A 16223-nucleotide genomic window follows, 5' to 3' on the forward strand; every position below is an offset into this window, starting at 1 on the left:
CCTAAAGCTATGGTAATTGGAGAAGCTATTATTGAAGAATAAAATGCATGTCTGTCTCAGGAGTTTGGCAATTAGTCCACAACCCTACCACATCACTAGTATCTGCTTTTAGAGTAATCCCCGCAAATTTACAGAAATGGAAACGTTTATCTGTCCGATAATGCGGATCTCAATGAGACAATTGACAGTAATAGGATGTTGCACAGAAGTTAATGTAATGTGCTGGATTGCTGCCTGCCAGACAGACAGACAGAGGCAGCCTTCATACAGCAAAGGGGTATACAAACAGCAATGCACTCTTTTTCCATAAGGAAGCACAGAGTGTGTGCACCAGGTTGAAGTTTTATGGGAGAAGACATCGATGCAATGGCACATTGTCCCCACAACTGGAAACCTTTGTGCTATGGGGTTTTCATCCTTGTAGAATTAGGAAAAGTAGGTGTTGGCTTTTGTTTCAGCTCGGGGCCGAACGTTTGGCTGAAAAACAAGTAGTTGGTTCCCAGCTTCACCATGGGTTTCCTGAGAGAGCTTCTGGAAGACACATAACGCTTCTGCGGCTCAAATGAGAGTGACAACACGTAGCTAGTTCACGTGGGTTTGAGGGCATTGATGCATTCACATTTTTCAGGCTGCTGAAGATCTTTGGATCAAAGAGACTGTGGAGATGAGAAGTATTGCTGCTTCTTGTCTTTCAAGTTTGTGTACTAATACTTTGGGCTTTGTTTTCAAGGCATCTCAAAGCACGTTTCTTTTTTCATTGCCAACATGGAGCCAACATTTTTTTTTTAAATAATAAGATTTCTGATGTCTGCTTAAATGAAGTTCCCAAGCATGTGGCAGTATCGAGTGCACATAGATCGGCCTTCCCATGGAAAATATCACTGCGGGTACCAAACTTCAGGGTGGTTACCGGAACCTGCAGGCCAGCCCCTGGCATGCTGCAGGCGATGTTGAAAACCTTTTGGCACCTCTGTTCTGAGGACCTAGAAAAGGACTGGGAGCAATGCAGATGTTAGGACATATGCAGCAGGGCAGCTGCAGTCGTGCTGAGCAGGTGGGATCCTGGTGCTTGCATTGCTCGTTGACAATTTCCCCATGCTGATCAAGCACAACACAGGGCTGTAATTTTATATATCAGAGCTTTTCACCTAGCAAACCGAAGTAATAACAACGCCATAGTTGCTGTTTACCTCTTTCAATACGGCGTTTCTAAAGCCCTCTACAAAAGGGATCGTTTGCGTTTTTTGTGATGAGGAAAGCAAGCAGCTGAGCGGGGAAGTGATTTCTCCAGGTGGCCAGCAGGCTGGGGATCAGCCCTCACTTCTGCAGGCCGTATCGCGAGGGTACCGAAGCTATCCAGAGCGCATCTCGTTACAGCATAGAGGCAAAAAAACACTGCTAAATGTCATTCTGCTTTTAATCCTCCTATCAGTGTGGAAAAGTAAATGTTTGCTGTGTTTCTGTGTTAATCCTTGCAGCTTTCAGCCGAGCCCCGGTCCCCATGGCTGTGGTCCGAAGGGAGCTGTCCTGTGAGAGTTACCCCATCGAGCTCCGCTGCCCGGGAACAGATGTTATCATGATTGAAAGTGCCAACTACGGGAGGACTGACGATAAAATCTGTGACTCTGATCCTGCTCAGATGGAGAATATCCGCTGTTATCTGCCAGATGCCTATAAGATTATGACTCAAAGGTATAGCATTTAATATTCTTTGTTTGCTGGCTGTTGTTTTTTTAATCCGGTATGTACACACCAGTTTGTTTGTGTGTTTGCATGAGAAAACGCAGGTACTTAGTGTCTGTGTATGGGCACAGAATTACAGCTATCATTGCTAAACTGTGCATTTACCAGAGTAGGTCAGGATCAAACAATATAAATAACATTTGCGGTAAGTACTGCTAATCAGCCCTCTTGATATCCACAGACTCTCGATGTTACCTCTGAAATGCCTGTATATCAATGCTCTTCATGAATATATGTGAAGTCTTTCTCATATGCGCCTTTCTTCTGCTCTGCTGTCTTTATATAGATGGCCAGTAATTTCCTTTGAACTATTAATATTTTGTGTTCAGAATAACATTTTCAGTTTTCTAAAATACAAAGGAAATTCTGCAACGCTCATCATGTTGCCAGCCTCAGTTTTAGGTGGGATCTGAATTTGCAGTCAAGAACTTGTTTGGGATTACTGCTTTTGCAGAAGACTTACTAAATTTCTGTATAAATACTAGTTGCTAACACTGCATCTGAAAATGGGAATTGAGGTACGTTCCATGTGGATAGACTCTCGTAGTGCAGAGCCAGGGCCTAACAGTTTATTCCAATTTATAGATATCCTGGTTATGAAAAGCCTTTAACTATTGCTAAATTTTTCAGGATATTCTTCGCCACAATAAGTGGCGTGGGAAGGATTTCTAAGTCACAGTTCTTGATATTCAATCACATTCAGTGTGCTTCTTTTAATAACTACACACAAATAACTATTCAGTACATTTTGCTATTAATTAAATAGTAATAGAAATGAGTGTTTTTATTTATATTAATAATAGTATCGACATAAGCAAAGTGCTGCTAATTGATGTCATGACAACAGTGTTTGTATGGTGACCTAATGGCTAAAGCAGTGCAAGGTTTTAATGGAGTATCTTGCTATTGTTTGTTGCAAGATACTTTGCACTAAAAATGGAGTTGTGTGAGCAACAGAAAAGAAAACATGAGTTTCATCTATATTTGACACGTTAATGGATATTTCTGAGTTCCCTTCAGAGTTGCTCCATGTCAAAGATTTAGAACCCAAGTTGCTGAGAGGTCTCGTGACAAATGTGCTCATTCCTGCAAATGGCTTGTATAAGCCCATTTGACTTGGCACTTCTTTAAGTCGAACCCCCCTGCATTGCTGCTTGAAGTCCTGTTTGTAAGATTGTGATGATTACTTTTTCAAAACAAGTGGCAAGGGTAAGAACATGACATCATCCAGTGCCTTGAATTCGGCATGGTTTTATTAGAATTACTGTAATTCTCCTGTACGGGTTGTTAGTGGCTTCAAGCAGAAACCCTTTATCATCTGCATATTGGCAGAAGAAAACCATGTCATCCCCTTTGTGGGGCCATTACAAAGTATTAATATATATATATATATATATTTATATATATGGTAACATCCTCCAAGCACTAGCTTCCCAGCCACACACAGAGCTCTGCAAGCTTCTGGTCAGTTCCCATGTGTAGCAAAACTGCAATAAATGTTGGCACCTTGCTCAAGGAGAGCACGTAATCATATCGTGTGCCCACAGTGCTGGGATGAAAACTCACGTTGATTACTTGGCTCTGCACACTGTCACTGCCAGCCCAAACTGCTTAGCAGAGAGCTAGCAGGGAAGCACATCTCTAAGGCAAAGCATCTCTGTTTTCCCATTTAGGCAGGAATGACCAGTGAGGGGGAGATTTTTTGCAAGGGAAATGTGAATCCCTCCTGGCTGAGTATTAATATCCTTGCCTGATGCTGTTTTTCAGTAAGGACTCTCAGGAAAGGGTGGTAGCTTTTTCCATTTAAGTATGTGATGATCAATTTTCTTGAAGAAGTGCGCAATCATGTTATTAATTGGGTACTTGTGAGTTTCTTGAAAGTAAATATGACCTGCTTCTAGTTAAAAGGCAAGTTAAAAGGGGAGGGGGATGACGACGACACTCCATTTTGCATTTATATGCCATTCTCATTTCTGTTTTATCTCCATTAATTCAAAGAGTTGAAAAAAAAAATTAAAATAAAACCATTAACATGAAATACATTCCTAAGATGCAAACCAGTCTGCCAGTTCACAGCTCAGAATATGCCTTATAGCTGAGCATCTGAAAAAAATAGTGTAAAAGGAAAATCCTGACAGCCTAGTCACTGTGACATTTTCTTCCAAAAGCCTCTACCTGCAAAATTAATCAATTCAGCATTATTTAGGTGGTTTTGCAGATGAATGCAGGTTTTGACACAATTAACTTGTCTTTGCTAATGCAATAGAGTGGGGGCAACGTAACCCTCGTGGTAATCGAAGCTGTTTGCATATGGAAAGAAAAAACGTATGCACAGTGCATGCTTATTCTGCATTGATTAATTATTGTATTCACAAATACACGGTCCCCTTGTAGGTTTTATAATAAGTTTTCTAACTGCTAGCAGTTTTTAATCAGCAACATTGTCCAGTCAACTTACAGGCATCATGGCGTGGCTTGTGGGGAGAAGAGTGAAAGGTAGGGAAGAAAAGTGTGTGTCTGAGAGACGGAGCTATTAGTATGTGAGCCAAGGCTGCGAGTGAGCAGATTTATGGTAGATATTAGCAATTTTTCCCTCAAGGACTCCTCCCTCCCCCCCAAAATTGAGCTGGCATGCTCCTTTCTTCTGTATGTTTATTTAAATTAATTTTGCAGACGAGTGCATGGGGTTATTTTGAAAGGGAAAGGCATAAATCTGATGCTGTGTTTGCGGAGCCCCCTGAGCAGTGAGAACACAAGGAGTTCTTACTGCAACTGTTGCCCTGAAAATCTCTAAAATCTTCAGAGTATTTCTCTAAGTAAAGAAAGTTTAAACAGCTTGTAGGGAGCTATTTTATAGGAAATTAAATCTCTGTGGCCTATTTTGTTTTCAAACTTGCCGGCTCTTCCTTCCAGCATGAGAGCAACAGCTGCCCATAAAAGCTCAGAAAGAGTGCTTTATGGACTGAAGTTATTCTGATATAATTAGAGAAAAATTATTTCATAGCATGTTTGCTTTGGAGAAATGTCTTTTTGAGGGCTGTAACAAACAATTAAATTCTAACCAGGTCCATTGTAAACTGTGTGTACAGTGCCATGGGAGACTTCACCATGTTCTCCCTTGAGCAGCTATGCCACAAAGTTAACGTGTCATCCATTCAGACAGCCAGAGTCCTCCTCAAACAATAGGGAAAAGCAGCCTCCTATTCCCATAAGAATTGCCTTTGTGTTTATAAATGTTAACACTGTCATTTACTCTATCAAAAACAAAAAAAAAAGAAAAAGAAAAGAAGAATAATTGCTTTCAGCATTCTCTCTTGCATTTCTTGTGGATGCTTTCCGCCAAGGAAATAAATACGTGTCCCAGAAAGATAAAACCAGCGTGGCTCTTTTTGCGTGCTCGTGGTTTCACTGCAGTCTTTGGAGCTAGTCGCTGGCTAAAACTGACCCAAAAATTCAAGGCTTCAGCTCAGGCAAGGGAGTTAAACGTTTATTTGCCTCCTCCTTGATTCGGACACACATGCCAGCATGTGCTTCTTTTTAGGCACATGCTGAAGTGTTTTGTTGAGCGAAGATCTGCCCATGTAGTTCCCTGAGTTAAAGCCAATGGAAGGAAGGTGGTGGGTGGATGAGGCTTCACGTGGATGTTTGCAGGACTGCGCGCTGTTGGTACCACCTTTGTTTTTAACTTAGTAATTTGAAACAGACCGTTTTACTGAGCTTTTTGTCCTTTCCTGTCAGCTTTAACCTTGAAATGAGGGGGAAAGTCTGAATACACACACACACAAAAAACAATTGCAGTTTTTGCCTTAAAGGCAAGTTCAAAGCTTTCTTGTTGCTTTCTAGATATGAGGAAAAAATGATCCTTCTCTACCCCAGCCATTGTCCGTTGCTCTTAAGCTGGAGGAAGGAGAGGAAGAAGGAGAGAGGAATGAGACAGAACCAGCAGGTGTAACAGAGGAGCCAGGGGAGAAATATTCACAGGTCTTAACATCTGTTCCCAAAATCAAAGCCAAATTCTTTCTCACTTTTCAAATTTTTGAAGGTAGAAAATATGGAAAGCTCTTGCTAGGGAACTCTCCTGTATCTCTCAGAAACTCAGAGCTCAGTATGCCAAGGGGACCACTTGCACAAGTCCTTGCACAGCTTGTGCAAGTCCCGTTTTTTGCCTTGGTAGTGTGTAGAGAAAGGTACAGCTCCCCCCACAGAGCTGTGTACCATCTGCTCCGCTGTGGCTGTTCATGGTGCCATTTGCCCCCCCAGCAAAGTCCCCTGACACGGTGCAGGGCCTGGGCCTTGCAAGTGGGCATTGCATTTTACCTCTGTTGGCTGAGCAGAGAGAAAATTTCTAGTTGCTGAGCTGCAGTTTGATAGCTGAGGTAGTTTCCTTTAGGTTCAAGTCTAATATGCATGGTTTGGTCCCTGTGGTTTTTGTGGTGGCATTGCTGATTGCTGATGAAGTGTGTAAGTCAAGACCTAGAATACTAAGAAAAAAAACACACAAGAAAAAGAAAAACACAACAACAACAAAGAAAGTCAGTGAAATTAAGAGCATAAGAGTGTTGTCAGCTCCTAGATGCTCTCTGGCTTCCAGTGAAGCATTTGGCTCCACAAGAGGGCCTGATTCTTTTACGTGAGGAGGGGCACTTCTAATTTCCCTGGGAGCTGGAAGGATGCCGGCAGGCACTTTGCACGGGGTGGGGGAGAAGATTGTACGAACCAGCTTGCATTACATTGCAAAGATTTTTCATCTCCTGAAGGGCTGTGTTTTGTTAATGTTTTTGGTTGATGACCTGAAAAATGCAAGAGTCTGAAACGACTGTCATTATTATTGTAATAATATTGCGTCTCGTAGCATGCTGTTATTGATGCTATCAGCACCTGTGATTTTCAAGACGCTTCTCAAATGCCAGTGATCTACTCTTGTCTTAGGAAATAAAGAGGCTGGGTTATCTCTATTTTACAGGTAGAATAATTCACGTTAATCATTCCTAAAGTGTCTGCTGGTTTTGATCGTGCCAATTTTGGGATGTTCTCCTGGAATCGTTTATGTAAAGTAGCTTGTTCTGTTAAGCATGCAGAAGATGTGCAGGACAAGGAGAACTGCAGACCTGGAGGCTCTGCCTTGTGATGTGATTACAAGGCCATCAGTAGGACTGAATGAGCAGATTTCAGCTGAATTGCAGCACACTTGTGTCAGGCCCTAAAAGATGGATGGCGTATTTCTCAGAAAACAGCACCCTGCTTAGACGTCGTCATCACCTCTGACTCAGATACAGAATGCCCCATTTGATAGGAACCCCTCCGCCTTCCCCTGCATCCTGAGTACATTTTGTGAAGACTGCCAAGATACTACTCATTTTTCTAAATTTGTTATTACACAGATGGCATGGGAAGTGCATTTCTGAAGAACTGAGATGTTGCAGTGGGAAGCTAGGCTTTTCTCTCACTGGGAAGCATGAGTCTGGCGCTTTGAGATCACCATATGAAAAGCATCAATATGGAAAAATACTAATGTTTCAGTTAAAGCAGTGTTTTCTGTAACCAGTAGAAATGAACAGGGAATACTGAAGCTCATGTTCATCAGATTCTGAATTTAAATCCTAGAAAACAAACCTTACCACTTGGTTAAGCAATCTATTTTCTTGCTGTGCAGGAAGATAGATTAAAATGAAGCAAAGTCTACTAATCTCATCTGCACCTTGACCCTGGGACAAGGGCACGTACACTATTACTATGAGGAAAAAAAAAATAATCAAATGCTAGTGGAGCAGTGTGCACTGAACTGTTGAATCACTCTAAAAAAAGATCGCTACTTCCCAGCCTGTACGGTCTTAATTTATCCTACCTCTTCCTTTCTTGAAAATGCTGTCAGACCAAGCAGGAGTAAATTCTGCAAACGACAGCCCCCTGGAATTGCCCTGGTATCCCAGTAAATCAGGGCTTGTCAGCCCCAACATCTCTGCTGATTGCAGCTGCCATGGTAACAGATGAGGAGAAGGTAGTAGTTTCGGAAGGTAATTAGGTTCCAAACCATGGAAGGCTCTGTAGATCAAAAGTAATGCCCTAGGCTTCCCCAGGTACCAATTGGTAGCCATGGCCAGCTATAAAACACCCCACTTAAAAAAATAAATAAATAAGCAGATAGTCGCAGTGTGCAGTGGCTGCTGGTTTTTGGTTGCTGTTAAGATGTGACTCCAACGTGCTACTGTTTGAAGAAATAGAGGCCTGAGCTGGCAAAACATCAGGCAACTGTTCTAAGGCTGTTTCAGTTTGCCAGCTTTTTTATTTTTCGGTTGTTCCCCACACCATCCGCTGGCCTGAACCGACAAATGGAAGACGTAGGATAATCTCTTGGGTAACTCATGGCTTGAAGAGGCCTCAGAACTGCTGAACGTACCAGGTGCTGGAATCCGTGCAGGGAAAATCCAGGTTTGTTACTCCATCCATTACTCTGCTAGTGTGAAAGTGGCCGGCTCAAGCCTGTCAGAGGCAAGGGACGAGCTAACCCTTGGCAGCCTGCCGCGTGTAGCTCTTGCCGGTGGGAGAAGACCTATGAGAAATGTGCTCCTGTCATCTGTTTTTTTCTAAACATTTGAGGCTTGTTGAGAACAGCTACTAATTTGTGCCCGGGGAGGAACCGATGAGCAGAGATGGAGATGTTGCTGACAGTGGAGTCTGCCAGTTGAGACGTGTACTGCATTCATTACCACGTTGCAGGAGGTGGGTGCAAGCACACAGAAAGCCTTCCTGTAACTGCAAGGAGGGCAGTACAGGAACGTGCTGCTCTAGGCCTCAGGTACAGTTCTCCCCTATTGCTGAAGTAGGTTCTGTACGATTATCTCAGGTGCCTAAAGTGCAAAATCTGAATTCAGGCACCTTCATCCTGACCGTAGCACCTAAATTGCTGAAGTGATGAGCACTGAGATGCTTCTGCTCAGTCTTCCTACATCTTTAACCTACCTGAATGTGACAGTCTTAACAAGGCCGTCACAGGGCTTGGTCTTCAGGTGGCTGGTCTTTTTGTCAAAAAGATTAGATAGATTTGGAGCATTGCACAACACTGTGTAAGTTTTTTTGTTTTGTTTTGTTTTGTGTTTTTTTTTTTCAGGTTAAACAGACTTATACTATCTTAAAATAGCAAAGAAATAATTTAGTTTGAGCAGAAAGATACATGGGCGGTCCTTTTTCATTTAGTCTTCTAGCTAGTAATAATGGCTAAAGGGTTGTGATGTAGGATGACTTTAAAGTCATCTATATCATGTTTTGTTTTGTTTTGCTTTGGTGGGTTGTTGGTGGTGGTTTGGGGTTTGTTTGTTTTTTGGTTCGTTGGCTGTGTAGGTTTGTTGGTTGGCTGGTTGGTTGGTTTGGTTTCTTGTTTTGTTTGTTTGCTTGTTTTTGGTACAAAAGAGCTCAGTTAGTTTATTCCTGAGGTCAAAATGGGGTTTATACACAAGGGTTTTTCAATTCCCTGGGATATTTCAAAGCTTTTATTTAGTAGATTTTTCTGATTGCATCATTTTTGGACTGTTTGATGCTTTAACTCCTTATTCTATTCTCAGATGGGTAAAACTAGCAATGGCCTGTATAGCTCATCCTAATGTGGGTGACTGGGATTTCTGCATTTCTCTGCAGGACTGCAGATGCTTTCTGCAGACCTTACTCTCACCTTCGCACACCAGCAGTTTGGCAGCCACCACAGGGCTTTGCATTTTCTGTGATCACTCTGCTGATACCAAATGCTTGTGAAGCTTCAGTGTGTTTGCCTGCGTGATGATGAGACCCAAACAGGTGAAAGATGGCTGTTAGGCACAAATCCTTCACTTGCCAGTGTCAAAAATACGGCCTGGCGCAGGCAGGGTTCCTGGATCGTCAGTTCAACGTGGTCCCGAAATTTAAGCATGAGTTTTGCTAGTGGGATGAACTGAAGTTTATTTCAATCTCTTTGGGGAAAAGAGGGAATGAAAGGCTTTTATTGGAAGCAGTGACCCAAGAAAAGGTTCTGCTGCCATTATGATTCAGGAGAAGGATTTTATGTATCAGTAAGCAGAGCGTACGAGATGCCATGCCGCATCTGTGATGTAAAAGAAGGGCAGGATGTGGGATTTATGATTAGAGCCATCTTCTATGCATTATGCATAAGATAATGCATTGGTGTCAGTTATATACAGTAGAAGCCTTAATTCAGCTGGAGTCCTGCTGACATCGTAAACTGGGAGACAGCAAGTAGTTTATGGGCAGTAGTAGAGCCTCTGGACTGAATTACGGCCTCAGCATTCAGTCTGTTACCGAGTGTTGCAGTTCGTAGTAGGCAGTATATTACATGCTTTTACTCAGAGTAGGACTGGTGACAAAGAAGGAAGAACTTTATTGCAGAGACACCGTGAGGAATGGGAGATGGAGTCATGGGCAAGAGAAATGTACAAAGCTATAAAACTAATGCAGGGGATGAAGGGGGGATTTGGAGCTGGCTGGAAGGAAATAAGCCAGAAAGAGAATGGGGTTTCCCCGTGCAGTCACTGGTCTGCCCTAGTGCCCTGCAATGCCCAGTCCTGCCTGCTTCATGGGGCAAGACGTGGCATACCTTTGCGGGCAGGTACACAGACTGTCTCTGCCACCCCCACACCTTCCTTCATCCTAATCCTTTGTAGTTCGAGGGGGGCTTTCACCCGAATGCTCAAGACCTTTTTCATATCCTTTCTAGATTTTCTTTGTTAGCATTAACTGTAATTGCTGGGTATTCTTGATATCCACACAAATGCCCAGAGCCTTTCTGAATTTCATTACGTCCCTGGTCTTGACTTCCAGGAGCTCTATGTCCAACAGGATAATAGCTTAATATGTGAAAAAAGGATTGTTTTTTGTCAGGTTTTAATTTTGTTGCTGTCCTCCTCATCTTGTGTCCTCAGACTGAAGACAGAGGTACCCGAGCTACCTTTTCCATTTCCATTCATGAGCTTGTATGTATTTGTCATATTACTTCTAATGTATTCTCTCCAAGGGAGAAAGTTGTAATCTTTCAAATACTTATTTAGGGGAGTTGTTTTCGGTTTTGTCATGTATGTGTGAAGGTTGCCATTGTTTATCTCTGAATGCCCTTTAATTCTGCCTTGCCATGTTTGAGACAAGATGAGCTGTACTGTACACTGCGTTCCAGTTCGGGCTGCATCATGTACCCATAGAAAGGCAAAATATTATTTTTATTACTTGTACTCATTTTTTTTTCCTTGTGAAGCCTACTCATATGATGAAGGTTTTCTTTATCTTAAGCACAAGCAAATGGACAGAGGAGGGGAGAAAAAATTGTGTGTGATAAATACAAGATTTTGAGGCCTCCTTGGAAAGCCTGCTTCCTCTCTCCCTTTCCCAGGTGGCTTTGAATTACACAGAAAGTCCCATTTGACTCAGTATTACGAATCACACAGATATAATAATGTCCTTCCCCTAGATGTCTGTTCTGTTCCTGATAAATGATCAGCTCTTTTGGCCACTTGGAAAGTTGGTGGACCAGGGTGTGTGCTCAGGTTAGTACCTTGAATAATCTTCTGTTGGGTAGTTGAGGGTTGACTGTGCAAAAACAGATGAGTGATTTTTCACTGTTGGTATTTGTAGGAGCAGGGAAGATATCCCTCTGAAATGTGCCTGTGTCAGAAGTGTTCCTTGGCATCCTTCTGAATTACTGGCAAAGTTGCAGACAGCTAAACACAGGCATATAATATTCAAGAGACCCTACCAAAAACAAAAACAAAACAAAACAACAACCAGAAACCCTAACTGCATGTATACACAAAGAATATAGGTCACCTTCAATGCAGTGGATTAGACTGAGCTCTGGAAAATCAATTTCAGTTGATTAGTTGCACTTGTAGTTAGATGTAAAGAGTTAAAGTCAGGCATCAAACAATGCAAGCTAATGTCTGATGTGTTGGGTTGTGATCCAGAAAACACTCATGTGCTTGTATAACTCTGCATGTGTGAAAGGAGCTGTTTGAAGTCGATGCAGAGGTAAAAGAGCTTAAGGTGATCTCTGCAAAGTTAGTTTTTTTTTTGTCTGGAAAACGGCCGAAGAGTGATGGCACCTGATGGGTCATCTCTCAATAGCTGGAGGTTGATGGGACATACAGGTGACTAGGCAGCCATCTCCTTCCCTGCAAACCGCATGTGTGAGCAGCTTTGCAAGCCAAGGGTGGGTGGCATCCTACTGTCGTCACTTCCCCCATTTCAAATTACTGCAGTCTTCTATATCCAGAGATGGCTGAAGTGAAACTGAAGTTGTCAATTAGTTAAAAACCAGAAGAGCAGAGGGAGCGGAAGGAAGAGGATGAAAAGTTTCTTTTACATTTCTTGAAAGACATCTCATTGCATCAGCTTATAGGCTCAGTTTCAGTTAACATCATGTCCCCCTAAGGTGTATTTTGTCAGGAGCCTTTGGGTGGGAGTACCTTTGGGAAGGCCCATACATTTGTGCTGGTATTGAGAAAGTGAAATAACGTCCTTAGTTGTCTTAACAGCCTTTCTCAATAGCTTAAATTTTAAGAGTTAAAACACTTAAAACAACTCATTGCAGCCAGGAACCTGACTCCCACTGAACTGGCATGAGTCCCAGGTTCCCAGTGTCCAGAAATTTCTTTTGGAAATGGAAGTTCACTCTTAAGTGGCTCTAGTGCCTTTTAATATTTCACTCATGATCTAATTTGGATCTTAAGTATACCAATTTGGAAACAGCTGCCTGACATCAAGCTCTGAGTTTTTAAACTCGTATGGTTTGATAAGATTAGCTTGCTGCAGTCCTGATACAGTCTTCAGTGAAATCTCATTCAAATTAAGAATCAGTCAGAGGGGAAGCAGCCTCAAGCAGAAAGCAGGAGTGAGGTGGTGCCAAAAACCAGGGCTCCAATAGGCTCTGTTTTCTCACCCTTCAGTGAGAGCAGAAACCTGTAATTGCCAAATTAATGCACCGAGGGGAAGAAGTATAATTAAGAAATTAAAAACAAATATCCCCCTTTTCAGCTGTCATCTTTGGAGATGTACACAGATATGCACACTTAGAAACTATTACTATAGTGAAAGACTATGCTTTTTGAGACTCTATAATATGTATTAAAATATGTGGAAACTGAGTTCATTTTTACATGTCTGCTTGAATTATCAGTAATAATTCACAAAGTAGAGCATGGCCACTAAAATGAATGAATAAATAAGTGAGTTTATGGAGTGTTCCTGCCAAATCTGTGTTTTTGGGCTCTCCTGCATAAAAGAATTAATTCATGTTTTTTAATCATGTTAGTTTCTTCCAGTGTTTCGTTGCATTTTAGGAGCTGAACATCTCCACCATGAATTTAATTTCCTCAGTGTTGGTATGGGAAATCCTGATTGTGTAGCCTCTTTTGACCCAAGGTTGCATCTTAATCCCTTCTTCCCAGGGGCATACCCTCAAATTTGGCAAGTACTATGCAATTTTCAAATGTGTACCGTATTGATAACATGTATATGGAATTAGGGCCCTTTTGGTTCTGATTTGAATTCTGAGCATGTCGGGCATTTTTTGTTCTTCCATGAAGAAGAAAATTCTCAGCAGAGTTTCCATGCATAATTTCATTCGACTGTTTCAGCAAGAATAAGGCAGCTGTGGAAGAGGAATGTGAAATCAAGAGCCTGACACTTTTTGAATATCACAAATTTTATTAAGGATCTAACAGAAAGGAGGCAGTCTATAGGACACATACATGGCTTTGGTTACAGTCCGGTGTTACTCAGCTAGAAGAGAAACAAAGCAGCAGTAGCTGCAGCACTGATTTAAAGACATGCTTAGCACTGGCAGCTGAAATGGCTGTAGTATTTAGTCATGACTATAAGGACCACAGGTAAATGTTGAATAATCTTTGAGGTCTGCAGGGAAAACTACGCAGCAGGCTGTAAGCAATCCAAAAGATTTCTAGGGTGCATTAAGGATAACTTCCTGGTCCAGGTATTAGACAAACCAACCAGAGGAGAAGCGTTACTGGACCTGGTGCTCACTAACATGGAAGAGCTGATTACAGGGGTCAAGACTGGAGGCAGCCTGGGCTGCTGCGACTATGCCCTGGTTGAGTTTGTGATCTTGAAGAATATGGGCCTGGCAAAGAGCAAAGTCAGGACCCTGAACTTCCGAAGAGCAAAATTCAAGCTATTTAAAGACCTAGTAGCTGAGATCCCCTGGAACACTGTCCTTAGGGACAAAGGAGCTGAGCAGAGCTGGAGACTCTTTAAGAATGTTTTCCGTAGAGCACAAGAGCTCTCCACCTGCCTGCGTAAAGAAGCGGGCAGGGAGGGCAGAGAACCGGGATGGCTGAGCAAGGCCCTGCTGGTCAAACTGAGGCCCAAGAAGGAATCAACCCTTATCTCAACCCTTGAGCCCTTTCCATCGTATTTTCTCTCATTTTCTCCTTTGAGGAGGGGAAGTGAGAGAGCGGTGTAGTGGAGTTCAGCTGCCCAGCTGGGTAAAACCACCACAGGGAGGGCTTAACAAGAACAAAATGGTACCAAGATGTTTTGACCACACGACAAAATAGATTTTCTATTGAAAGAGAGATCAAGATTGGCAGAGCTGTGTCTTTTAATGGTGATGAAAGTTGTCCTGTCCTACCTTCAGCGGCAGTTAAAAACATGCTTATGTGCAAGCTAATCTGCTGAAGTTCGTTGCCATATAATGTAGCTTGGGTGTCTTTGTGTGGAAAAAAGTGTTGCAGTAATGGTTAATTTGCTCACAGAGCAAGAAGTAGCAAGTAATTATTTTTCCTGTAGGTTGGCAGAAGTATAAAAATCTAGTACGGTTACATTTAATTATTTCTTCTCTACTTTTTTCCTTTCCAGATGGCTATTGCCATAATAGACCGTATACAGTATGATGTTTTAAATATATGCATTTCTTTAATGTGCAATATTTGGCATGTTTGTATATACTTCTTGTATGACTGCATATATGTAAAGAGTAATGTACACATACGAAAGTACAGCAACATGTGCGCAGAAAAATAGCAAATGACAGCCTCTTTAAAGAGGAAACTTTACGATTTGTGTCTTTCACTTACACAAAGAGGAGAACTGATTTAAAGTCAGGAAGCAATGCATATCTCTTTAGAGGAGAATTAAAGCCAGTATCAACATTCAGAAGACCCTAAAGGTCTTGCTTCATGCTAGCAAATCCAGATTGTTATGTTATGTATCTTTCAGTGATTTGTTGGTCATCTGTTTTTCTTTCAAACCATGAAGCAAGTAAGGTGCCCTGGATATCTGTTAAACTAGTGCTGCTCTACCACATGTAATGCTGAAAAATTGCTGTCACATGCAGGTGTCATGACTTTCAGCTCAGCACCTCCAGCCTTTTAATGACTGCAAATCTATGAACTGACAGAGTGACCATATCTGCTTGTTTTTCCCGTGGTGTGTAAGACCATGGTTCACAAATAGGGTCCAAGGGAGCTAGCTCCATAATGTGCTCAAGCATATAGCCTTTGGCTTTTATCATCTTAAGTTTTTCCATCTTATCCAAACTCTTTACTTTATTATTATCTTATTATCAGGCAGTGGAAGAAGCCGTATCTCTTGCTTTTAATGTTTTCTATTTTATCCTGACTTTATATCTGCTCGATTCCTTCTTTCTTGCTAGGTGCTTCTCAGAGTCCTTCTGCTCCCAGGTGATCACCATGTTTTCTCTGAAACTGTGAAACCCGTGCTGTTGCATATTTCTGATTAATCCTTGTATCTTTTTGATGTGGTTGCAGGGACTTTCACTAGACTATGTGGACTTCTGTCCTGAACTTCTCTAGGTTAGCTGCACTTTGCCAACTGTAGTCAGAGCACCCTGATTCGCAAGCACTGAGGTTCTATACTGTTCAATACAGCCCTTGTGTTGCTGCAACAGCAAATGCTTTCTGCAGGGATATCACCCTGTATGCCAGGGAGGGCAGTTTCCATGTTCAGTGATTTCCCATGACCAGCATTATAATGAACATTGGATGGGTAGGCTATCTTTGCATCCAGATTTGACACCAAACAGTTTTGACATCAGTCTCTGTGTTGGTGGATATATCACATAACTGGTGAAGAGGGTAATTTCTTTGGTGTTGCATGGTCAGCTATTATAGAATTACGTTAATATTTTACAAGGGTTTTGTCCTCTGACAGCATTCACTCCCTTTGATCTTTCCACTACGCAGGGAGGCAAAACCCCTGAGTTTTGCTGGGCTGTGCTTGTGGCTCTATATGGCCATCAGAAACAGATAAATCCATGCTCATATTCCTGGCCTCGGGCTGCATTGTGGGATAGTGAAAGCCATGAGACGGGGGATGTTCCTGCCATTTTATTTCAGCTTTGAGTTAGTGATCATGCTTCATTGAGGCTCTGAGTAATTTGAGATGCAAAGCAATCAGGGGAGCAGAGCACGGTGGAAAGTATAGGGCTATATATAAAAGGAACAAAGCCAGTTGAGACTGTAGTGGTG

The 16223-nt window shown here is 42.1% G+C and overlaps 2 protein-coding genes across 29 annotated transcripts in view; one reads left to right on the forward strand and one right to left on the reverse strand.

Annotated features, from left to right (window-relative positions):
- Positions 1-16223, reverse strand: part of LOC308195067 (uncharacterized protein) — a 1623621-nt gene that overhangs the window by 866422 nt on the left and 740976 nt on the right. The window lies entirely within an intron of this gene.
- The window catches only part of ADGRL3 (adhesion G protein-coupled receptor L3), a 535523-nt gene that overhangs the window by 251888 nt on the left and 267412 nt on the right, over positions 1-16223 (forward strand). For all 28 annotated transcript variants that reach the window (XM_080591834.1, XM_080591831.1, XM_080591832.1 and 25 more), the window contains one exon: positions 1479-1692. In XM_080591834.1, the coding sequence (XP_080447960.1) occupies positions 1479-1692 (214 nt within the window). The remainder of the gene's footprint in view (positions 1-1478; positions 1693-16223) is intronic.

Source organism: Anser brachyrhynchus, assembly GCF_964034855.1.
Source record: "Anser brachyrhynchus genome assembly, chromosome: 4".
Lineage (NCBI taxonomy): Eukaryota > Metazoa > Chordata > Aves > Anseriformes > Anatidae > Anser > Anser brachyrhynchus.